This window comes from Eutrigla gurnardus, assembly GCF_963514095.1.
Source record: "Eutrigla gurnardus genome assembly, chromosome: 9".
Lineage (NCBI taxonomy): Eukaryota > Metazoa > Chordata > Actinopteri > Perciformes > Triglidae > Eutrigla > Eutrigla gurnardus.
Window position 1 is genome coordinate 7,406,762 of NC_139923.1, and position 26,782 is coordinate 7,433,543.

At 42.0% G+C, this 26,782-nt stretch overlaps 1 protein-coding gene across 1 annotated transcript; it reads left to right on the forward strand.

The window, feature by feature from the left end:
* swap70b (switching B cell complex subunit SWAP70b) lies at nt 1-26,782 on the forward strand. Its single transcript, XM_084018300.1, has 12 exons — nt 1-241; nt 2,487-2,627; nt 11,855-12,028; nt 13,048-13,275; nt 14,086-14,232; nt 14,459-14,567; nt 15,619-15,800; nt 19,030-19,137; nt 19,958-20,124; nt 22,315-22,513; nt 23,464-23,560; nt 25,241-26,782. The coding sequence occupies exons 1-12, from the start codon at nt 146-148 to the stop codon at nt 25,357-25,359; spliced, it is 1,767 nt and encodes a 588-aa protein (XP_083874426.1). The 5' UTR covers nt 1-145; the 3' UTR covers nt 25,360-26,782.

The following is a 26,782-nucleotide window of genomic DNA, read 5'->3' on the forward strand; positions in this document are numbered from 1 at the left end:
CCGGAGACGAAGAGAAGAAGTCTCCTTAGACACACGCGCGCATCCACCGAGAGACGAGGATTAAAACTGTCATCTTAGCATCCTTACTATTATTACCATTGTTATTATTACTGTTATTATTACTGTTATTATTACTGTTATTATTATGGCCCTGCGGGACGAACTGTTGAAGTCCATCTGGCACGCGTTTACGGCTCTGGATTTGGACAAAAGCGGGAAAGTCTCCAAGTCTCAGCTGAAGGTAACGTCACTTTATAATCTATATATATATATAATATATAGTCTGTTTCTGGGAGACTGAGCTGAGTTAAAACCTCCCACACCGATGTCAGTGTTTGGTTTATTATTTTGAAAACCTAGACGCTTTTCTTCGTGGGAAAAACAGCGCACCGCTGCGCTTCTGTTTGCGCAGCAGAGACGCACCTGTTTCTCTTCACACTAATTAATAAAAAGCAAACGCGACATCAGGGAACTAAAGTAGAGCCATCAGCGGAGGAATACTGGAGTAAAGCCACCGAGGGTCGAACGAAGAGTTTGTGAGACTGTTAATGTGTCTTTGTATGCCGTTTAAAGGAGCAGCATCGGCGCCAAAGCAGCGCTAGGAGCGCTAAAGCGACGCGAACAGATCCTCCGCGTATTAAAGTAGTCCACCTTCTTAATGAGGAGAAGTTAACGTCCTGCATTGAAGGGGCATATTCAGGGAAATGTACATAAGAAGATACAGATACATGTAGATACTATGATATGTATTATATCATTAGATTGGTGGTTGAGGTAGTTTGTTTTGCACTGCCACTCAGATTATTTTCATCGTCGATTAATCGATGGTTTGGTTTGTAAAAAATAAGAAAGTAGAAAGAAATGCTCACCAGTCCAAACCTCAAACTATTACAAATAGATTTAAATTATCTACAGGAAAAACGGCAAATCCTCACATCTTTAAAGCTGGAATAATGTGTCAGATTATCATATTAATGATTGTTCTGTCAATTGACATTTGTAAAGTAACTAAAGCTGTGAAAATGTAGTGCAGTAACGAGTGAAGAAGTATACGCAGCATGGAAAGACCCTTAAGTAAAGAGCTCATCTGTGTTATTATAAGGAGCACACACAATAATTAGCCTCCATGTCACAAAGTAGTGAGTCTCATGGAACAATCCCAACAGGATGAAACCAAAGTCAACTTTCCGGTTCATAACTCTCGACGTGGATACACGACTTCATCACACACCCACATATTTCCCGCTGCCTCTTGTTCAGCAAGAAATCAACAATGAAGGTCAAACGTTTCGAGGTCAGCTGCCTCCGAATCCAACCAGCAAAGGTTAATCTACAGTTGGATACAGTTGGACACCAACACTGGGCTAGTAGTTACAGACCAGAATGCAATGCGGCTCTGAGACTGTGTGTGTTTACGTGGTGAAAGAGGTGAAACTCCTGCTTCACTTGATTGTGTATTTGAATACGTGTTGCCAGGAAATACAGGAGAGCACAAGATGTGTCAACATTTGATTACAGAGTATTTCCTGACACGTGTTCAACTGAAATCTAACAAAAGGTGTGTCTTTGAAATAATTGAACGTAATATTTAAGATGCTCCATGAAGACAGATGGGTGCCACATGAAACCACTCTGCCCAGTCAGGTGAAACTCTGCTGTGAGCATGAGGAGGCTGCTGAACCTTGATGAGGACACAGATCAGTCAAGCAGACGCTGAGGCGCAGACTTTCAACCACTAAGACGGACAAAACATTGTACATCTTGTTTCCATTAGATGTGTGGCGGTCCTCATGGCCTGTAAATTGCCTCGTTAAGTCATTCACCTTTTTGTATACTAACCAATTAGTGTTAAAACAATAAGTTAATTTGTTTACATTTGCCACTAGTCGGTTAGAGCTTCTCACATGTGAATAGTTGCAGCAATTATTTGTCTCATATGATCGTAGACAGAATATTTGAGGGTTTAAGACTGTCGGTCAGACAGAACAGCTTTGGCATTTAATAGACCAAAGAGAAAATAATCAAGGTAATAATTGTTAGTTGCAGCGAGGTTGAATGCCTCGTCCAGTCTGAGACAACTAGTGACACGTCCAGCTGAATGGGCTGTAAACAGGAAGGTCACAAACGTGTTGGCTGAATTTGACGTGATCATTTACCAGACAGGGTGGGTTCAGCACAAGTTGAGCAGCATTATGGGAAGTGTAGGATCTGCTGAATCGAGCGCAACATAAAGGTGCTGGTCTGTTTCTCTTCCTCATTCTCCTTTTCTTGGAAAAGAATCAGTTCTTTAAATATATCATGTCATATCCCAAGTAGTCAAACTGGTAATTGAAGCATTTTCTGGTTTCCATTATTGTACATAATTGAACATGGGTTACTATTTATTTGTCACCGTTTTTTAGAAACAAACAAGGAATCCAGTCATTGAACGAATTGACAAATGACTTTAAAATGGAAAAAAAAACAGATTTGTTCCATCATTGCAGGTGCTGTCCCACAACTTATGCACGGTGATGAACATCCCACATGACCCCGTGGCGCTGGAGGAGCACTTTAAAGACGACGACGAGGGTCCCGTCTCCACCCAGGGATACATGCCGTACCTGAACAAGTTCATCCTGGATAAGGTATGGAAAGTCCTGACTCAGGTCAGTTCACCTGTGGTTGTGTTCAGGTAGGACTCCTGCCAATTATACCAGCCTCAGGGAGGGCTCAAATGCAGTGGACACATTTGCTGATTCATTAAACACCACAGAAATGGCAGATATGAGGATTTTCTCCATAGGATAGAGGAAGTTCTCACATGCAAGGTTTCTTTTAGGCAAAGTGAGTCATTGCTCTGTGACTCTTCATCTCTTTATATGGAGAATGATACATTATCAGGAGTAGAAAAACAGAAACGTGAGGATTGAAAAGAGAGAGAACTCTGTGTTATGGCATCATTTCGTGTCTGTTTGGGGTCTTTATGATTACAGGTAGCCATATGTAACTATAATATTCAACTTAATGAGATTGTTGATTGATTGATAATACGAGAGCATTAGTTGAAGATGAGGCAGAAAAGGATTCTGCTCTTTGTTTTAGTAAAGATGTTAAAGGAAAACACCACCGCATTTCCATACTGAACTATGTTCTGCTCTGATCTTAGACGAGGCGATCCATACCTCCCTCTCCTCTGTGCGTGCACTCAATGGCTCTTGCGCGCACTCCGCGCAGCGCTAATTTGCTAGCATGTAGCTTGTCCCAGTATATTCCTTAGGATCCAAAGGGGGGTGACGTTAGAAGCGACCAAGCACTTCCACGTTGTCCCTATTTAAATACGGTTACGTGAGTAGTTACACGACCCAAGTTTGGTTACACAAAATGAAACATGCCAATTTTTCTAAGCGGATAACAAGGATAACTATATAGTATGGCGGAATAACAACTGGAAGCACTTCGACGTCGGCGCAGTAATATCATCACTCAAAACATGACGGGACTATATACCTTCTGCTTGTTTTCACAACCCTGTACGATGCACGTTATAACCATGATGTTTGATTGTTCACAAACTATCTTACTACAACCTGATGCTTCCTCAACTGTGCACAAACTACTACAGCTGGTGCAGGCGACGGCGTGCAGGTCACGTAGGTTCTATTGACGGAAGTAAGAGGGGGAGCGGAGTGATGATATTACTGCGCCGACGTCGAAGTGCTTCCAGTTGTTATTCCGCCATACTATATAGTTATCCTTGTTATCCGCTTAGACAAATTGGCATGTTTCATTTTGTGTAACCAAACTTGGGTCGTGTAACTACTCACGTAACCGTATTTAAATAGGGACAACGTGGAAGTGCTTGGTCGCTTCTAACTTCACCCCCCTTTAGATCCTAAGGACAAGCTACATGCTAGCAAATTAGCGCTGCGCGGAGTGCGCGCAAGAGCCATTGAGTGCACGCACAGAGGAGAGGGAGGTATGTATCACCTCGTCTAAGATCAGAGCAGAACATAGTTCAGTATGGAAATGTGGTGGTGTTTTCCTTTAACATCTTTACTAAAACAAAGAGCAGCATCCTACCTTACATATCATTAATTATCAGAGCTCTGTCGATGAATGTGAAATAAATGAGTTTAATCAATAATACAGCCAAGATTTTCTTGGATGAGGCGTTGTTTTGAAGATGCTACAGCCAAAGGAAATTAGCCCAGTGAATGTTTTTTTTTTTACAGAGGGGAAATATATATCTGTTTATAAAAACATACTTTTAGAGTTTAGGGTCTTAATCTTTTAGTCCAGCAGTTGTTCAGCAACTGATTTCTTCTGGTCATTCCATGATTATGATTATTAGTTAGATGGATCGTGTGGCACTGGAATAACTACAAGCCAAAAATCATAATTTGCCAATGGGTAAATGTGTTTTCTTATTGTAGCTTTTTAAATGATGGATCTTTATAGTTGAATTTGAATGTCGTTTGTGTAAAGTGGTGAAGTTTCAGTTGTATACAGCCGTTACTTCATCAGGTAGGCTTAGTGGTTTCAACACCACCAAAGAGTTGAACTCTGTTGTAATGTTTAAAGGGATCGTGGCACACAACTTAAATCTTTCCCTCAGAGAGATCGGAACAGTGCATTGTGGGAATTCCCCGTTGGATGTTGTCAACGTCAGACATGCAGACGTCTGCTGTTGAGTTATCATGGTCAATGGTGAAACATTTTAACCAGAATGATTCAGCTGCTTTTTTTTTTAAATGATTATTATTCAAGAATTCAAGATTTAGCAACTTCAGGGTTTCAGTTGTATCTTTTTAAGTTACCTCATTAGTTCCTTGTTCTGTCTCTGAAGACATTACTGTAGGTTGATTTAAGGAAAGTTGTATGACCTGTTTCACTCCCGTCAGGTCTGTCTGTGTGACGCAGCACAGTGCACTGGCCTCTTTCCCCCCTTTGTCACCTTAAAGGTTGTTGAATTGTCTCGTCTGAAAGCACCGTTTAGAGATGAGGGTGGTCCATAGAGGCCGAGGGCGTTTCTCCTCTAGTATATTGGAGAAGCAAGAAACCATCAGTTAAACTCAACCATGACAAAATCACGGTTTGGGGAAAAAAAGCTCCGTGTCCGTCCAGCGACACCTCATGCAAGAAACTGGTAGTGGTTTCCAGAGTCCTCCCTTAGTGCCCTCCTCCTCCTATCAAAATAATGTTTTTTTCTCATGCTTATGTGTGATTGGCCAAAACATGAACAAATGATGCTCGTTACCAATCAACAACCAGATTACAATATTGACATCGCATTGGTCTAATGATGATTCCCAAATGTCAGCTGTGCGTTAGAGGGGCTAAACTCCACTCAGTCTGCCTACTCTCGGACTTGTGAGATAATCACAAATGTCAGCCCTGTGATAGACTGGTTACCTGTCTGTCTCTACATGTCGGCCCTGTGATAGACTGGTTACCTGTCTGTCTCTACATGTCAGCCCTGTGATAGACTGGTTACCTGTCTGTCTCTACATGTCTCCCTGTGATAGACTGGTTACCTGTCTGTCTCTACATGTCAGCCCTGTGATAGACTGGTTACCTGTCTGTCTCTACATGTCTCCCTGTGATAGACTGGTTACCTGTCTGTCTCTACATGTCAGCCCTGTGATAGACTGGTTACCTGTCTGTCTCTACATGTCTCCCTGTGATAGACTGGTTACCTGTCTGTCTCTACATGTAATCCCTGTGATAGACTGGTTACCTGTCTGTCTCTACATGTCTCCCTGTGATAGACTGGTTACCTGTCTGTCTCTACATGTAATCCCTGTGATAGACTGGTTACCTGTCTGTCTCTACATGTCGGCCCTGTGATAGACTGGTTACCTGTCTGTCTCTACATGTCTCCCTGTGATAGACTGGTTACCTGTCTGTCTCTACATGTCTCCCTGTGATAGACTGGTTACCTGTCTGTCTCTACATGTCTCCCTGTGATAGACTGGTTACCTGTCTGTCTCTACATGTCTCCCTGTGATAGACTGGTTACCTGTCTGTCTCTACATGTCAGCCCTGTGATAGACTGGTTACCTGTCTGTCTCTACATGTAATCCCTGTGATAGACTGGTTACCTGTCTGTCTCTACATGTCAGCCCTGTGATAGACTGGTTACCTGTCTGTCTCTACATGTCAGCCCTGTGATAGACTGGTTACCTGTCTGTCTCTACATGTCAGCCCTGTGATAGACTGGTTACCTGTCTGTCTCTACATGTCTCCCTGTGATAGACTGGTTACCTGTCTGTCTCTACATGTCTCCCTGTGATAGACTGGTTACCTGTCTGTCTCTACATGTCAGCCCTGTGATAGACTGGTTACCTGTCTGTCTCTACATGTCGGCCTGATATACTGGTTACCTGTCTGTCTCTACATGTCAGCCCTGTGATAGACTGGTTACCTGTCTGTCTCTACATGTCGGCCCTGTGATAGACTGGTTACCTGTCTGTCTCTACATGTCAGCCCTGTGATAGACTGGTTACCTGTCTGTCTCTACATGTCAGCCCTGTGATAGACTGGTTACCTGTCTGTCTCTACATGTCTCCCTGTGATAGACTGGTTACCTGTCTGTCTCTACATGTCTCCCTGTGATAGACTGGTTACCTGTCTGTCTCTACATGTCGGCCCTGTGACAGACTGGTTACCTGTCTGTCTCTACATGTAATCCCTGTGATAGACTGGTTACCTGTCTGTCTCTACATGTCGGCCCTGTGACAGACTGGTTACCTGTCTGTCTCTACATGTCTCCCTGTGATAGACTGGTTACCTGTCTGTCTCTACATGTCTCCCTGTGATAGACTGGTTACCTGTCTGTCTCTACATGTCTCCCTGTGATAGACTGGTTACCTGTCTGTCTCTACATGTCTCCCTGTGATAGACTGGTTACCTGTCTGTCTCTACATGTCTCCCTGTGATAGACTGGTTACCTGTCTGTCTCTACATGTCGGCCCTGTGACAGACTGGTTACCTGTCTGTCTCTACATGTAATCCCTGTGATAGACTGGTTACCTGTCTGTCTCTACATGTCGGCCCTGTGACAGACTGGTTACCTGTCTGTCTCTACATGTCAGCCCTGTGATAGACTGGTTACCTGTCTGTCTCTACATACCTGTGCGTGGACTGTGGGAGGAAGCGAGAACCCACACTACACCACCGTTCAGCCCCTATTCTACAACCTTCCATCTAGGTCCATTTAGGTTCAGGAGGACAGATATGACGTCAATACCGCCCCACCCCAATACACACTTTTATGTACTTTTCCATACACAATCGCCTTTCCCACCCACCCATTGAAGTGGAGAGGGAGGAGGTCGTCTGTAAGTACATTCAATGACTCTCACTCCTGAGGAAACTCCACCCAGCTATACAAGGAAACTGTGTGTGTGTGTGTGTGTGTGTGTGTGTGTGTGTGTGTGTGTGTGTGTGTGTGTGTGTGTGTGTGTGTGTGTGTGTGTGTGTGTGTGTGTGTTGTATCCACAAAAAGCAGGACAACAGGAGTCCTATTTAACTCATGAATGTAGTTTCTAGTGCAGAATAACAGAAACTGTGGCAGCCGTATGCCTCCGCCACTCAAGTTACAGTTTACATTCATGTTTGTCCAAAATGTCCCCACTTTATCCTGTTAGACATTTGTGTGAAATTGGCCACATCAGCCAACTGTGACTGGGGGATCCCGAGGCGTTCCCAGGCCAGTGTGGAGATATAATCTCTCCACCTAGTCCTGGGTCTTCCCCGTGGCCTCCTCCCAGCTGGTCGCGCCTGAAACACCTCCCAGGGGGCATCCTTACCAGATGCCCGAACCACCTCATCTGTCTCCTTCAATGCAAAGGAGCAGCGGCTCTAGTCCGAGTCCCTCATGGATGACTGAGCTTCTCACCCTATCTCTAAGGGAGACGCCAGCCACCCTCCTGAGGAAACTCATTTAGGCTTGTACCCGCGATCTACTTCTTTCGGTCATGACCCGTCCCTCATGACCATAGGTGAGAGTAGGAACCAAGATCACTCCGTGATCACTAAAATGTAATCGGTTCATCCTTGACTTCAGGTCGACATTTGTACAAATTTCCATTTTGTGCAAATGTATACTTCTACTCCACCACACCCGAAATACAAATATAATCCTTTTTTACTCTACTACATGTATCTGAAAAGTTTTGTTAGTTTTGAGATTAAATGTTGTGAAGAACTGGAGGATGGTGTGTTGAGAAATCAAGTATTTTAAAGGCCTCTTGGATCAGCTGGAAAATGCATCGTCACAAAGCTGCAAACGGTTGCTTTTCTGAGCTCATGAACAGCTTATTTTTTAGATGAGGTTCACGTAGGACAGCCTTGCTACAAAAACATGTGGTGATCTTATAGAATATCATGCATTGCTGTACATTTAACTACCCAACAGCAAAATGCCACATACACACAAAGTTTACTTGGTGTACTTCCACTGTGTGGCATTGGAGAGATCTGAAAACGTGCGCTCCATCAGGGGGGGTGTGCAACGTCCTCCCAACGCACGGAAAAGAAAACGCATACCACTGATGTGTCAGTGTGATGGCAGGGCTCAGTAACGCTGAAGACGGATGATTTAGCAGCAGTGATGTTGAAGCTCGGGACTCAGCACTTTGTGGTGTGCTGAAGCGTTGCATTTCACTGGAACAAGTGATCCTCTGTGACCCTGAAATACCAACCATCGCTCATCACAATCACCAGCTGCAGACCTGCCTCACCCGACATCACATTATTTTAGCCCTGTAAGAATTTTTGGACATGTCTATGGCGGCTTTTGATGTTTCCCATACATCTCTATCCTCCTTATGGATAAATTGCAATCAATAAGCAGTGTATCGGCTACAAAATTAATTCAGTCTCGACAGCAAGCTATTAATCTTTCTTCAGCTTTGTGACGACACATTTAAAGGATGTTTATGTGACGTAAGAAGAATCTTCAGCATTCAGTTTATTCACTGGACAGTGCCTTTTTGAATAAAAAAACCCCGTCGACATCTGCAGATTAATTTTCTGCTTTGGAACGATGAAAATCGCTTTCCTCATTTCCCCTGTGTTACATAACTTTATCATTCCTCACGGTCTGCCAACACTCATTGGAAATGTAATTAGCAACAAACCATTCTGATTAAATGGTTGACAGTCCCGTTCAACTGGTAACAACAAGCCTCTTTTAATTGTCTTGCTGTTTTTCCAACTTGTCCTCTTTCAGTTTGCTCCGTGGAGTTTCTGTGCGAGGTTGCAGGAGATAAGGCTGAATCCTAATGAACAAGTGGCATTGGAGAAGGAGGGCAGGCAGTGCTGACAAGACTCTCGTTGTTTAAATGTGGAGAGAGAGAGAGAGAGAGAGAGAGAGGGAGATGGAGGTAGGGAGAGAGAGAGCGATTGAGTGAGGGATAGAAAGAGAGAGACAGCTAGCGAGCCAGGAGGACAACAACAAAAAAAACAGACAAGCATGACACAACAATGGCATCCTGCCAGCGTTTCTCTCTGCACTCAGTTTGAGCTCACATTCATTCAATCAGTCGGATCTAGTGGTGATCTCATGACGGGGCAGTCATATTATACGACCATTGGCATTCACACAGTCAGAGAGTTTTTGCGACTGGAGTAGATGTTCAACACACGATGTTCTTGATGTGAAATATTAATAACTGATAGGGTCATGTCAAAATAAATGATGGGCGTTATGCATAAAGTGATCAGAGGTCCGATAAAAATAACTACCAAACAGTCCCTTAACATCCAGGACAGGTTTCCATAGGCACTCACTCTCACATCAGCCCGATAGAGTCACGTAAGATCCTGTGTAGCTTTCAGAAACTTCACTCCGACTGCAGTTTGTACACCTGAGCTGCATGTCTGTCGTCTCCCACAGAGCACACAACATTCAAATAATGAAACAACTGTTGGGTTTATTATGATGTTACTGAGTCGTTGATACAGAATACTCTGCTGGACAGTTTCATAAAATTACTGAATAACCTTGAGGGTTGGTACTTACAGAAAAAAGGGATTATACAGCACCCAAACTCAAACAAACTCTTCAAGACTTAGATGTTATCTAATTTTTTGTTAAAAAGTGAGATTTGTCTTATTTTGACAAATATCATTTCACACTATTTGTTTTTCTTTTTGATTTCACTTAATACGAGCTAGAAATGAAATGAAAACCCTTTTAAATGTAATGTTCAATGTTGTTGTTGTGATGATAGTAGTGGCCTCCTGATAACGTTACGACACCTTCTTAGCTTCATTTCCAAAGCTGTCACAGAAAGTTGTTCATTAACGAAAAGCCAATGTTGTACAATGAACAGGTGCTGTATTTGCTCATGTTTGAGCACCGGCTCATGTTACCGCTGCTCACAACTTATCTGTTTCAACTGTTTGGAGGAGAACATGAAACCAGCTTCTGCATCGCTGGCTGCTCAAACCACAGTTGTATCAGCCGCGTTGTTTCTTCTCATAGTTTTTTTTTTTATGCGATGCTCGCTGGGTTCAGTTTCAGGGTTAGCTTGGCGTTCAGATCGGTGAGAGTGGGGAGTTTTGTTGTTTCGCTGTTTGCCAGGCCGACTGCCAGCAGGACGAGATGTGCTTCTCATCCACACGACTGCACTCTCAGCCAGCCAGGAGTCTCCATGGAGACGCTCCCGTTCACCGGCTCTAGGAGAACATTTCCCCTCCACACCACCGATTTGTACCTTTTTTCAAGAGCTCTAAATTTGCTCTGGAATTTAAACTAGAGATTTAATGATTTTTTTCCCTTGAAGGAGACAGCTCTTCCATTCACATTCGTTGTGACGGTTTTACATTGACGGAGGGGCAGGGTTCATGTGAAAATATAACTGTGAATGTATATTTAAAGTGTGCATGTGGTCTTTTCTGTGTATTGTGTGTCGGAGACTGAGGTATCAACCTAACATGTTATCCTTCTAATCCTTATAATACACCACCCGTTATTCGTAGTTTACACAGTATTTGGCTGCCTGGTGTTTATCCTTTCTATTTGGTAGTCATGTGGTTAATTCATGTATTATAATTTTACTAACATCCATTCATCAAAGGTGACTCGTTAGAAACTTAAAACTTAACTTAAACTTCAGTAGCAGTTTCCAAATTCCAGCTCGGGACCTTTTTAAAGCAACACTTAAGAACTTTTCCTCTTCTGTCCCCCTACAGGTTGGAAGGGAATTGTCCATTAGTGCTGTCGTAAATAATTTAGCCTACCACAGCCTACCGTCCCACGCACGTTATTTGTTTGTATGCAGAACCGGCTCTGGAAACGATGAACGATTTGAACGATGTCCAGTGACAAGGTAGAGTAGCTAACGCCTTAGCTAAGATTAGCTAACATGAGCCATAGCGATGGTTACATATATATTAGCACAATAGCTAACGCCTTAGCTAACATGAGCCAATAAAATAATCAACAATGTATTGTACACAGATGCACACTGTTGGAAAAAAAGAATGCAGAAGTGCCGTTCACCCGGTTTTGAGGTGATGAACCACTGAAACTATTTTGGAAACATTATTTTAAGGCACTAAAAACTCTTTAGTGTTGCTTTAAAGGGTTCTCAAGATAAACCTGGTTATAAACTGGTTGTTAGATGTCTATTTGCTTTTTTGTTGTTAAATACTGAACAGTGTTACAGGCAGAATCTAATTCTCATTCTTAGCCACGACTTCTAGAAATCGTTTGGAACCACTGGCCAAATGATTCAGGAGGAAAACGTCAGCAGAGGAATCCCTTTGCTTAGTTTTGTTTTCAAATCTGTCTCCTGTCAGACGGTCCCTTTACAAACAGACTGCTCACCTCAGTCGGGCCTGTTGTTCTGCTCTGCCTCAGGTGACTGGAAACTTCGATCGTCAGGACTTCAACAAAATGTGCTGGACGCTGTCCTCCAGGAAGAATCTGGACCAGAGCCAGCTGTTCATCAGCAACGACGACGCCTTCAAGATCTGGTGCATCTTCAACTTCCTGTCGGAGGACAAATACCCGCTGACCATCGTCACTGAGGAGGTGAGACGTTAAAGGAGCGGCCTTTTACTGTGACAAACTGGTCGTAGACTACCTCGCAGGGATGGAATGTAACTAAGTATATTCATTCAAGTGGTACTTGTACTTTGTACATTTGTGAGGTACTTTAAACGTGAGTATTTTTTTGCATGCCTTCATGCCCACTACATCTGAGGAAAATATTTAAGACTTTACTTGACTACATTTATCTGAAAACCAACGTACGAGTAACCTTACAAGATATTTGCAACCAAAACATAAAAGGAGCTTCTAAATTTTGTCAAATTAAATTTCCCAAAAGGTTATCCAAGTAGAGCTGAAATGATTAGTTGACTGATCAACTTGATTGTTGAAACCAAACAGCTCAATGCATTTATGTTAAAGAACTTCCTGATTTGTAGATCTGATTAAAAAGCAAGTAAAGAAGCTGGAGAAAGAAATATTTCAACATTTCTCATCCTGAATGGGTTAGGAAAGCTTATCTGATCACTACATTGTAAGCTGGCTGCTTATTGGCTGCTGAATCAGAAATCATGAGTCTACTCATCTTTACATTGGAAAGCACTTTCTCTGAAAACAGTTGGCAGCCCTTCAAAATGAGGAAGTTATTAATGTAAATGAGATAAAAGAATCATATTTGCCAACGCTTGACAATGTTTACTTCCTGTTCTGCGCTCCACCCATTATTCTTCCTTTTGAGATCACACACACACAGAGAAATGGATTTGTACTGTACGACAGTACAAATGTTGTGCTTCAGTGTTGAAAAACGTCCGTTGCTCAAGAGCAGAAAGGGAAGTTTCCAGCTTCCTGTTCTTTCACAAACACTGGAGAATTAATTGTTGCGTATAACAAACATAGGCCCTGAATCACAGGAAGAAGTGTAGATTTATGTGCTCAGCCCATCGGCCCATGTTGAGATGACCCGTAAAACACCAGGGGACAGTTGTCTTCAATATAAATGAACAGTTTTAATCACGGAGGCCAACATTTCATTGCTTGATGTGTGTGTCTGTGCACAGATTGAGTACTTCCTGCGTAAGCTGACAGAGGCGATGGGGGGCAGCTGGGTGGAGGAGCGTTTCGAGGACTACAAGCTGCAGTTGCACTCGAAGCAGCAGAGTCTGAGCGCCTGGCAGCTCATCATCCTGGTGGGGTCGGGCCACTTCAGCAAGGGCATGGACCGCCAGACCCTCTCCATGGGCATCAACGAGGTCTACCAGGAGCTCATCATGGATGTGCTCAAACAGGTGGGCGGCACACCTGCACAGAACGAGGATACAGTCTCCGTCACTGAGCTCCATCTCCTTGGACACACGTTCCTTCATGGCCATTAACACACACACACACACACACACACACACACTGTAGTTTAGTTTGATTCAATCTCACCTGCAACACTTACTCCTATCTGAGTAACGTTTGCTAAATACTACACAGCCCAGTTATTTAGGGAAACTCGTCATTGTGTTTTTCCTCAATGAAGCGATGTGACCAGCTGTTTTTAAAGCTTCATCTTCAGGGCTGAGAGACGAGGACGGGGTCTGCAAGGTGGATGTAACCTATTGCTGGTTTTGGGCTTTTCATGGGAGTTGTTGACCATAAGAAAATACAGAACAACATGGGACAAGTCTGATTTGTGACACACAGGCTCATCTGGTGGAGTTTTGGGTGTGAAGCGTTATTGACCCTACGAGTGACAAAGCTGCCAAACAGCCGAGCACTGTTGCCGTGGATTCCTCATTATCGGCGCTTATCGATGCGCTTGTTTTAGACTAAACGTGATTGGCTCAATGTTGATTTGTGTGTCAAGCAGCAACAAGATTTGGCCGTAGCTTCCATTGAAAATGATTTGTTGCTCGTCGTTGAACTTGACATAGCACGTAGCATAACATCAGGAGCAGCAAGTGTTTCTTTTAGTGTGCATCAGCTGAGAAATTTACATATTTTGCAAGAATAAAATGTAAAAATGCGCAAATGAAAACATCTAATACACAGAGAGAGTCAGTAATGACAAGAGGAGGTGACCCAGATTGATGTCCTGCTGTCTCTCTCCACAGGGCTTCATGATGAAGAAAGGTCACAAGAGAAAGAACTGGACGGAGCGCTGGTTCCTGCTGAAGCCAAACGCCATCTCTTACTACGTCGGCGAGGACCTGGCCGAAAAGAAAGGAGATATCCTACTGGACGGAAACTGTGGCGCCGAGGCAAGAGCCTGCTTCCTTTTGTTATTTCAGCCTTCTTGACTGAAGTGATCAATTTGATTTATGACGCCAGGGTGAAAAAAATATCAGGAAAATCACCTGTAACTAATACACAGATCTCAGTTTGAAGTCCATGGCTGGTTGCCGAGTCATAAGTCAATCAAAGTACAGCGATGTTGGCGAACCAGATAGAATGACGAATATCAAACAAATCTGTTTCTCTCTGCAGCCGCTGCAAGACAAAGACGGAAAGAAGTGTCTCTTCCTCATCAAGTCTTCACACAAAAGCTTTGAAATCAGTGCGTCGGACAAGAAGAAGAAGCAGGAGTGGATCCAGGGTGAGTGATGACGCCATGCCGGCCATGTTTCCTCTTTCCTCACTTATCCTGTTTCGTATTTACGATTTCTACATTTATTCATGTACTTTCACAGATATTAAACTGATGATATAAAAGACATCCGATTGTATTTTGACATTGGGTCGGTATCAAAAATGATAATAATTCTACAGATAGATAGACCAGATCTCACTCATTAACTCATTGAATATTTTCTTTATTACTTTTCAGATATTCTTATTTCATTCCGTAACCGTAAGCCTCAACGTGGTGACTCTTGAGTCACACTCGTTCACTCCATACTGTTGCATGCGCCCTTTGTTTTTGCCAAAGCTACATCGCCGATGGTGGTGAATGTTTGTTTTCTCTGTAAAATTGTCATTTAAGATGTTTCAGCCGAGTCAAGTTAAGAGAGTACTTATTTAATCTCAATGGGAAATTGAGGAAAAATTGGAAATTTAATTTTGTCCAAATACAAAATACTTAATATTACATTTGGTTTTGTTGGTTTTAAAAATGAAAATCAACATGTACTTCATCAAAAAGTTTGATGAGAAATAAAAGCAGGTTTTTCCATCATCATCAATAAACCTCGGAAACCAAGTAGGGCTTCAACTCATAATTATTTATCCAGATCATTTTCACTCTTAATTGAATCAGAAAATAGTGAAATATGCACTTTTTCCAAGTTAATATCTCCCTTTGTCCAATTAAGATTTCAAAACCTAAAGAGGTTCTGTTAACAATCATAAATGACGTAGAAAGAAATAAAAGCAGCAAATGCTCACATGTGAGAAGCTGGAAGTTGAGACTATTTGGCATTTTCTATTATAGAATTAGCAAAATAGTTGATTCTTTGTCATTCTGATCATTAATCCTCCAATAGTTGTCACAGCTCAAATACGATAGATTTGTGTATTTTACCACAATTTTGCCACAAAAGTTTTGCCACATTGTTAATCCAGAACCTCACAGCTCTTCCCTTATTATGTGGAACCTTTTTATCGGTTTTACTTCAGTGTGCTCCACTGATGATTTGTTCCCCTCCCAGTCATTCAGACCTGCGTGAGCCTGCTGCGTCAGGGCCGGCTGGCGCCGCACCGCGAGGCTCGGCAGAAGCGGCGAGAGCTGCGACTGAAGCAGCAGGCCGAGCAGGAGGAGCTGGAGCTGAGGATGAGTGAGCTGCAGACGGCTAATGAGGCCAAACAGCTCGAACTGGAGAACATGAGGAAGGTGAGGAGTCAATAAACACACCTTAAATGTTCCCTCTGTGAATCCGGTTTGGTCAGGAAACGTATGGTGACATCAGATCTGAATTTAAAATAGCTCGGTGTGGAAGTGTTTCTGTGACAGAAGGGCAGCAGGGATGCACCATGACGATGACATGATAGAGGCGATCTGGACGGCTGTCAGAGACTAACTTCTACATGTTGATGGAAACTGCAATTGCATTTTCTTTGAGCCTAAAAATAAAATCAGTTGTGAAGGTTGCTGGTTACAAATGTACACATTTATATATAGAACACTGAAGTAAGAGATTTCAGCCAAAACCAGCATACCCACTCCGAGACAAACACCCCCAACAGCCCTTTCAAAACTGGGACAAGCGTGTGGGGTGATGTGGTGACTGCAGATTAAAACAATGAAGTAAAAACAAAATGGAAACTAGAAATGATAAAGATTATCTTGGTGTTTACACGTCCAGCGTTATCGACAGTTAACCGCAACGGGGGTGAAAAAAAAGAGAGGGCAATCCAGGAAGTAATTCACTGGAATTTGTTCCCAAACCAAGCCTGAGGGATTTCCCTGGAGGGAATTTCTAAACCTGCAAGATCAAATAAGACAATGACTAAAATAAAAGCACACAGCCTAGACAGGTTAAGAAATGGGAAGCAGGGGAGGCATTCCCCTACCAGGGTGAAGCTTCACGTGACCTACAGGAAGATGATGTTCCCAAATAGTTTCTCAGCACAGGTGCAGTACAAAGTAGCATCACATAGAAATGCTCAAGTAAAGTACAAGTATGTCAATATTGTCTTAAAGTACAGTACTTTAAAATTTAGTTACATCCATTACTGTATCATGTCCTCAAATCCTTTGTTTCGATTGAGCTTGTAAATTCTGGACATCAGTGGAAGGAAATGTATTTTCCTAGAAGGAAATACTGTTTATATGTCTGTGTGTGTGTGTGTGTGTGTGTGTGTGTGTGTGTGTGTGTGTGTGTGTGTGTGTGTGTGTGTGTGTGTGTGTGTGTGTGTGTGTGTGTGTGTGTGCGTGTGTATATATATATATATATATATATATATATAAACTTTCAATTAGTTATATCATCTTTTCAGTTTGTTATATCATCTCTGCAGGTACAGCGAGTACCGCTGAGCTCATCACAACACAAAGTCTCAGAGCTGATTCAACAACATTCCACAGAGATAACGTGACATCTTTAAAACAACACATACTAAGAGTAATAACATGCATTATCTGAAGAATGCTTATAAATGACAAACGGCTGGTTTCAGACACACACACACACACACACACACACACACAGACAGACAGACGCACGCGCACTTAAAGAAACACAACAAATGAAGTAGGTCACCTGAAAACTCTGATGGGTTTCCTCCGAGACTCGGTGCCAGCTCATGAATACTAATAATAGATCAGCTCCACCCGGTGGCCTCCGACTGATGAATAGTCTGTCGCTGACTGCGAACACAGGAATGTGTATTGAACCAGGAAGCAGGCAGGGGGGGCGACACAAGTCTCCATTAAGCATGTTTTTCCAGTAAATCTCCCTAAACCTGATTCACACTCCTGTCTGTTGACTCTGCTGACTGACTGGGTTCCCTGAAACACTAATGCTGACTGGCTGCTTCCTGTTAACACTGTACAGGTGTTGTGAGGTCACGCCTGTGGCTCAGTTGGAACTTTTTGGGATTTTTCATTTTCAATACATTTCTCCTAGTGTGTAGCCAAAATACAGGCCCTTAATGACAAACATGGTTCCACTGAAACCACATTGTGTGATCCCCACAGCCCCCATTACACCACATTAACCCCCAATGGAGCATAAAACCATTCTATCATATCTGGCTTAAGAATAGTAGTTTTCACTATTTTCCACCAGATTTAGCAATCACCTCATGTTTGCCCTTTTTATTTTATACATATTTAATGATCATTGTTGGAGGGATCCGGAGACAGTTGGTCAAAAAAAATGTTCAAATAAATGACGACAAATAAATAACAAACAGATAATAATAATAGTAATATAATAATTAAATTATATTATTCAAATATCTCATTCAAAATAATATTAATATAATTCAAATAAATAACTTGAAATGTGAATTAAGCTTTTTACTTATTTTTAGCTGAAAAAGATATGAGCTATCTCAGGATATTATCCTTTAAACTGAACTAAAGAAGACAACTCCCATGATTGTGTTGACAACATGTCACTCTGCCAAGTGCTGCTCTGTATGAACAAACAGTGAAATTCAAGAACCGTCAGTCAAAGCAGTTCTCATGGTAGTTGTGCAACATGCAGAAAACAATGGCTTGTCTTTGTGTGGGACGACACTGCACTCCCATGAATGCACAACTATCTGCCATTGAGGTGAAAGTCCTTGCATGGATGGTTGCATGAATACACAATGAACACACATGTGTAGCTCCACAGAGAGATGAGGCACACACACACACACACACACACATACACACACACAAACATACACACATACAATAGGCAGTTTGGCTCTCACACTGCTGCTATATATAGTAGCGGGGTGACACACACATCACACACACTATCAACTGGAGGTTTCAGATGAACTTCTCCTGTTAATGTACGACCTGATGGAGACTTCTGAATAAAAATGGATGTGAGATGTTTACCTGAAAGGCACTCAGAAACCACAAACGTCTGCTTAAAATGTATTTCCTTACTTTTTTTTTATCAAGTCAAACTGAGTTCAAGCATTACTATTTCAAATATATAAGGGTTTACAGTTTGTGTTAAAGTGCGGAGAGAAAAGAATGAAGAGTGAGGCAGACTTTAAGTTTGTCTAGTAAAGACGTATATATTGGACACTTGAGTTGAGTCCATCCAGTTCCAAGGCTCAACACTAACTTTTAAAAGTTAGTGCATCACATCCGCCCCGATGCGTCAAGAGAAAGTGACGCAAATAACTTTGAATTAAAAACTGATCTTGTGGTTAAACTTGCACGAGTGAAGGCGAGTATTTGCATTAGTACACATCTTTGCAGATAAAAGAAAACGTGTGAGTTCAGAGGGCACTACTTGTGTCCAATATCTCTTTAGAGCTCACATCTCCCTCTTTGTTTAGAAGTAATGCATTCACTTCTGTTCATCAAGCGTAAGCCACAGCTGGTATCTTGGCCTGTGAACATCTGACCTTTGTAGTCTTTGACCAACGTCCGTTGCTCTTTTGGCCAGGCTCTGGAGGAGGCGGCGACTAATGCAGCAGAGGAAGAACAACGGCGTCTTCAAACCCAAACTGAACTCCAGGATCGCTACAGGACGGACCTGGAGAGAGAAAAAATGGTACGTCACTCCTCGTCATTACATCAGGAGAGGTAGAGCAAGAGCAGCATAAATACAGCTTCCTCTTTCTGGTATACTGTAGGATGTTTATTAATAATAATCAGATACAAATTTAATGTAAAAAACGATAATCCCTACACATTTAATAATACTTTATATAGTAGGTTAAATCAACAGGCTCTGCTGTTTGATTGTAATAAGAGATACGTCTGTTAATCTTACCTCTTGATAGCATCTATCTGTGCTTCACTGCCTCCGGTGATGTTGACATGCTCAGTGCACAGCGTGAATACAACCGAGCCTCAACACATGCATCTAGTGCACACACTTGTTCATCATCTAACTGTGACTGTAACTTCACCTCCATGTCTGCGTATTTTAAGAGTTACCATTTACAAACACAAGAGCATCATCCTTGAATCATTGACCAAAGAGCTGAAACAAGTCATTTGATATTTTTCTCAAGATTGCTGGCTTGGCCAACCAACAGTCCAAAACCCAAATTCAATTTACAGTGAAATGCAATTATTTTAAAAGCAGCATTTTATCACTCTTTAGAAGCTGGAAGTAGCCAATGTTTGACAGTTTTGCTTGATAAATAAGTGAAATGATGAATTGATTAAAATAGTTGATACATTCATGTTCATCTCTGTGCTAATTCATAAACGCCGTAACCAGGGTAGTCAGGGATAAGGAGTTAGCACATAAATTACCGAGCATAGGTTGGACTAAAACGCTCACTATAAGGGTAAGCTGTAAGATCTCCATGGGAGTGTTTCCAGATAAAGTACGTCTCTGGATTTGTTTCCTGGTTCAACAGGTACGGCAGAAGATGGAGGAGCAGGTGGCCCAGCAGTCCACTGAGCTGGAGCAGTACCTGCAGCGGGTTCGGGAGCTGGAGGACATGTACCGTCAGCTGGAGAACGCTCTGGAGGACGAGAAGGGAGCCAGACAGGACGAGGAGGCCGCCCGGAGGCTGCAGGCACGGTCAGTCCTCACAGAGTGGAGGAGGGAGAAATTCACCAGCACACTAGTGTGTTGCAGTGGCGTTGCACAAACACATTCAGAAAATAAGTGTTTTTTGGTGCCAAATGAGACTTTTCTCAGGCTCCAACTCTTTGTGCCCTAAACAGAGTTTGAAACCGGTATGCAGTCAGAGTCAAACAGTAGATGTTAGCTTGCTAGAAACCAGCAGGTCAATACAACAAAATAATCTAAATGTGAATGTCGCAATGAACCGCAACGAGGAGCACACACCAGACGCACTGTACTATGGGTAAACCTTTTTTTTTTTTTTCAAGCGACATGAACAGAGTCTTAAGTAAAAAAAAAAAAAGTGGTTTTATATCTGAAACCTTTAGTTGTGGTTTTGGTGACCCACAACTATCGGTTTCCCTTCTCACCTAATGGAAAAAAAGTTTTATTTTGATTGAATTGTGGCTAAATGTGCCATCTCGGTATCTTGTAAAGAAACAGACCGAGAGATTCCAGTTTGAGTCGGGTGCTCCAAATCTTCACTGCTTTTCAACACGCACACACACAAAATGCTTACACATCAAGTTAATAAAATACCATGTGTGCAAACAGCGCTGCAAACAATACAGACACCCTGTTTCCTTAATAATTAAAAGCTGACATTAAATGAAGTTGATCACAGCATCTCCACCACCTGCTTCAGTATCAGCTGAGAGACAAACAACATCATACCTGCAACCCGATGACCAGCATGCGCTCTATTTAAAGGCCGACTAACCATCTGTTCAATGACAAACATGTTCACACCAAAATCTGATGAGAGACGGGAGACGATCGCAGCCACTATGGCCGCCCGCAGACGCATCAACTATTAATAATTCGTTAGTACACAAACACGCACACGCCACGATAAATCAAGCTGCTAATCACCTTCTGTTATCATCTAGTCAAAGTTGTCCACCTCAGCAATGAGACATTTTACACTTAGTTCCTCATCAAAACATCTATAAACAGCCGTGGAGGCCGAGCCCGCTCCCGTTTTCACGAGTCTCACATGCAGCCACATTCAACTTCTACTTCCCTCCCTCCACCACATTTCCTCCCTAGACCTTCCTTCCTCTCTGCTGACATTTACTTTCCACCTTTGACTAAACTGTAGTGAGCAGGTCAGCACCACTGTGGTGCTATATTAAACCACCATGCGGCCGGTCCGTATCAGACAATATCCGCATTTACTGGATGCTTTGATCCAAACAGACCGTCACACAAAAGGTTTTCATGTTTAAGGGGAAGGCTGAAGAGAACATTTGAGTTACTAGAGATGTAGCAGGTAGTTTCTTTCCAGTAAAGTATTCATTACCATAATGTAAACAGAGCCAACGTGACCATTGTTCTTGTACATTTTGTCAGTAGCACCACTGTGGTTCCTGTGTACTAATGTACTAGTTTTCTGACCGTAGCTGCCTGTTGCACCATAGACACTGACCTCTGGTGGTGCAATACAATACAATACAATACAATACAATACATCCCATCAATACAGCTTTGTAGAAAAGAGTCTGTATTTATGACCATATTGAAAATCGTTGGGTTTTCTAAATACTTTAATAAAACTAGTAAATGTGTTTGCCAAATGATCTTCCAGTTTATATATTTATCCATCAATCAGTGAATACGACGATGTGCGTCCATTGTGATTAACTAAAATCCTTGGCTGCCTTTTATGCAAAATGTGTTTGATACAGAACACAAAGCAAATCACATTCATCCAGAAGAGACATTTGTAGTTATATTTATTTTTTGAACCCTTATCATAAACACACAGTCTATAATTGCACTATGGCACCACCTGCTGCTGACACACCGACATGTCACATACACCTCCACCTTACCCGACGAGTTGCTTAACTTTTACTTGGACCGAGGAAACCTTGCTACATCCTCGTTCACACATTTAAGGTTGACATTCGACACAGTCATTACTTTGTTTTCAAACAGAGATGAAATATACATATAGTTTATATTGATGTTGGGAATCGCAAAACATGTTGGGACATGACAGCAATGTATTTAAAATAAGAAATGTAAAATGTTGGTTTCTTAGAGTGGGGGGAAAGGATGGAAATGCATGTATGTATGCTTTATGTGACACCAATGCATACACGACAGTGTTATACTCAATGTAATGTCTGTGTGGAGCAGATTACTGGAGGAGGAGGCCACAAAGAGGGCAGAGTTGGAGGAGTTCCACCTGCGGCAGCAGCGCGCCATCTCAGAGACGGAGGCTGAGAAACAGGAACTGGAGAAGGAGCGTCTGGCCAAGGAGAACGCCCTGCAGGCCGCCATGAAACAACTGGAGCTGCTGGAGGAAGAGAGGCAGGGGGCGCTGGAGCAGTACCAGGTCAGCTGAGTGCACCCCGGTGGTGGTGACGGTGTAGGGACCAGACATGTTGTTGTTTTCTACATCAACTCACAGTTGACTGTATCACAGTATGGCTCAGTAAGAACCTGCAGGAAGAAACTGTGATCCTAAGTGCAGCACAACTTAATTATTTAAAAAAGAGTAATATAGTAATGGTTAATGGAGCATTCCCAGACTATAAACACATGGCTGAGCCATCACCATGTTGAGAGCCGTGTGGAGACAACAGATGGGTATGAAGGGCCGTTAGGGCCGTTATTCAGAATTACATACATTTCCTCTCACATACACGTATGGAATCAGTCTATACTGAAAACACACACACACACACACACAACTTCACTTCACTCTAAATTCGGACCCATGACAAACCTTTTATTTATTTATTCTTGGACATCTATTCAAGCTATGTAGGCTTCAAGTACAGGTTTTTTTGATTGAGTTCTCCTAGGACCCCAATACACTGGTGCTTTTTAAATAACACATTTAAACACCAGTTAAAACAGAAAACAATGATGTGAACTCATTTGGAACATGCTGTCGCTGAATGACTGCAGCTATAGGAGACATTATGCCAAATCATGAGAGGAACTAAATAATAACAATAATACATTTTAGTTGTTAAAGTACGTACAATATTCCAAACAGTGATATTTTTAAATCTTAAATGAGGTTTCCGAAAGTGAGAAAAGAAATAAACCTTCCCTTGTATTTTGATGGCACTGGCCTTCAAGGCCATCAATGGAACGGCACCCATCTACCTCCAAACACTGGTGTAACCACACGCTGGCCGGCTGGTACCACCATCGCTGAAATCAAACAAATGTCGCTCAGCAAAAAAAATACACTTCTATGTTCTTAGCGTCTGCTAAATGCCCTGAAGGAAAATGTTAAAAACCATGTCTCTTTGTTTTTCTTGTGTGAGCCAGACGGTGATGAGGAAGCTGGAAGACGCAACCAACAACACCAAGACCTGGAAGCACAAGGTGGCTGAACACGAGGGCATGCTACGGCTCATTCAACCAGGTAACAGACACACACTGACCACTTCTTCATTACGGATTCAATGTATTGTGCCCAATTTAATTAGATTGTATCAAAAATATTTGATACCATTTTAGACAGAACCTTTCTAGGAAGTCTAGATCTATGATTACTCTCACCTGACTGAACCCAAATGCTCAAACTTATTTGATTGGACTTCTAGGAGCCCATCAGTGTTCCACATCATCACAGGTGTACTGCTGCTCTTGTGCACACTCAGTTATTTAGACTGCTTAACCTTTATTATAAATGCTTTAGATGCGCCTGATTCGTTGGGCTCATTCAAGTCACATTTTGGACTTTATACCCCACTTTTCTTAGCTCACTTTATGGAATGGGCCCATATTATGTGTCTGAGTGATTTTTTTTAAATTGGTCCGGTATTGAGCGAGAGTGCTGCCACTAAATGGGCTGCAATGTAATCGCTCAGGCCGATTCCTTTGTTTTTGTCTGATGTTATTTGTTATTGGAAGACCACGGTGGAGAGAGAGGAGTGTAAATTGGAGTGCTGCAGTTTGTTGCTTTGGACTATGGAAAGCATAGTCATGTAGAAGATGTTCAATGTCAGTATTAACTGAGGATAATGTGATGTGATGGAAGATTTGGATAAAGCGAAAAGTAAAGAATAATGTGTAATTTCTCTGTAGGGTCTTTTCCATAATGTTGTCAGTCACTCATAACAATCTAAACAAATGTTAAGGAAATGATTACATTGCAGCATGTGTCGTTTACAGAGCTCTGGCTCAAAACTTTAAAAGAGGATCCACAATAAAAAAGCCCCGCCTCTTTCATGTGCACGCGCTCATAGCTGGACAGGTAAACCCTGGGTTGACTTAACGAGTCGATAACCAGCTTCGTGTGACCGCTTATCCCTGATGCCTTTGTTAGGGTTACTTAAGCTGGATAACTGGAAGATACCCTGGTATGTTGAACTCTCTGAGTAGTTCAGGCCTCGGCTCAAAGTGAAACTAACAGACATGGAGGATCTTTGAGTGTCATAATGGACATTATCTGACTGCATTGTTGATTGTTGAAACACATTACAAAAGAATCATATACTTCATAAACTCCTGTAAAAAAATACTATACATTACTTACAATTGAACTTTAGGTACACCAGTTTGCTTTTAGTACTGAGCTTCTTTTTGCTTCATGCACCGTGCTCAAAGGTAAAAAAAACAAACAAACAAAAAAACAAGTAAAATTATGACTTTGATGGACAAAATAGGGTTAAGAATTAAAAATGACTGCACACTTTTCACTTACATTTTAATTTAGTCAATCTTGCATTTAAAAAAGTGAGTGATATGTAACTAAAAAGGGAAAATCCCCTAAAACAATAAGTAAACTGGGTCTTGAAGTCTTGAACTGGGCCGTGATTACATTGCTGCAATGCAACACACAGGAAGAAAAAATGTACGGTTAGATTTTCCAGCTGCAAACTGCAACACAAGGCAACACAGCATGCTCTCACAGCGGCTGGAAATCGTGTTTTTGCTGACCTCCAGTAGTTCAACTTCTCAACCTGCTGCAGTGATGTAGAAACGTACTCCAGGGTAATGTGACCTCACTTTTAAAATGGTGACTTGCTGTGAACAAATCCTTGATTCAAGTCTTCCTACCCCTGTGGTGAATAGTCTTGTGATTTTGTTCCCCCTCCAGGCTCCAAGGGACAGCAGCTGATCACTAACTGGGGCCCGATGGCCTTTACTGACGCAGAGCTCAGTCTGAGGCAGAAGAAATGGCAGGAGAGGAAGAACCAGCCGACCGAGGCCCAGTAGGGCCGCCGTTAGCCCTGAACCATAAACATGACTTCAGCTCAGAAAAGACGGCTGCTGGGATATACTGTCTCTGATACAACATCTAAGTAGTGACTGGAAGAAGCTCTCTGCTAACGGGATTTTCGATGGAGTGTAAATTTGAGATTTACCAGGATAATATGGGACATTTTTTTAATTAAGGGGCATGAAGTAATCAATGGCCTTGATCCCTTTTATGAATCTAAAGTGGAAACCAGCGGCAAATCTGTCACCACCATTAAAAAAAGGAGCAGAACAGATTTCACATTGTGAGAATTAAGATCACTAATTGTAGCAGCAACACATGTACTAAGTGAAGAACTGATGACCAGGACAAATGCTTTGTTGTTCAATGTATTGATTGCCATGTCAGTGGCTTGGTTGTGTATGATTGAAAAGTTAAAAATGTAGATGGGTAGTCTGTTTAAAGTCCAATGAAAGGAGAGTTTTGCTGTACAGGATGTAACATTTGTTAGAAAGGTCAAATAGCACTTGGCAGAGTTAGTATTGGTCATCAACCACCACAGAAAGTATACTAAAGTCATTTGGGCTACTTGTTAGTCTACTTGGACCATCTGGGCTCTTGTAGGAAAATAGCCAGCTCGCTGTTGCAGCTACCAGTCTCTCTTAAACAGCGTTGGTAGTTCTGCAGGGTTTCAACAGTGGACGCTGTCAACGGCTGACATCCTACCAGGCTAACAATACGATTTAAGATGTGCAAGTTAATACAAGGCATGAGTGTACACCACTACGTTCTGTCATTCTGTCCTGACTGTGGCTTTCTATCTATGAAATGCACTACTTTTAACCAGAGTCCTGTCTAACATTAATAGCTTGAGCATGTTTTAGGTTCAAGTTGTAATATCTTTGAAAAAGCATGACCTACTGAAACTGCTACAGCCTGCTATTACTCTTAGGAAAAACTGTTGGGACATTTTTTACATGAAATAGAAATAAAAGGGATGTTTGTACATATATTAACAATGGTTTTTGTTTTCTTACTAAAGTCGCAGGTAGACAGCATCAGTAGCACCAGAGGATGATGTCTAATGTACAGTCCATGATGTTTAACAAAGTTGCAAAAAAAAGCCTGAATCAGCATATCTTGTATGATTCACTGAAAATGTTCTCATCATCATGAAAGCACTTGTTTGTCTGACCTAGAAGTTTTATCTTCCTTAAGAACCAGCTTAAACATTTCCTGCTTGTACACACCGTCAGAAATAGGGCATTTGGCCAAAATCTCACTCTGAAAAGAATGCTAAGTGCAGAACATTTGTACTGTAACCATCAGTGCCTTTGATACTGTCATAAGTGGACGTTGTGATTTCTATTTTGTTTTTATATATATATGTAAAAAGCTGAAGACTGAACTATGGATTAAAACACATCGTGAATAACTGGC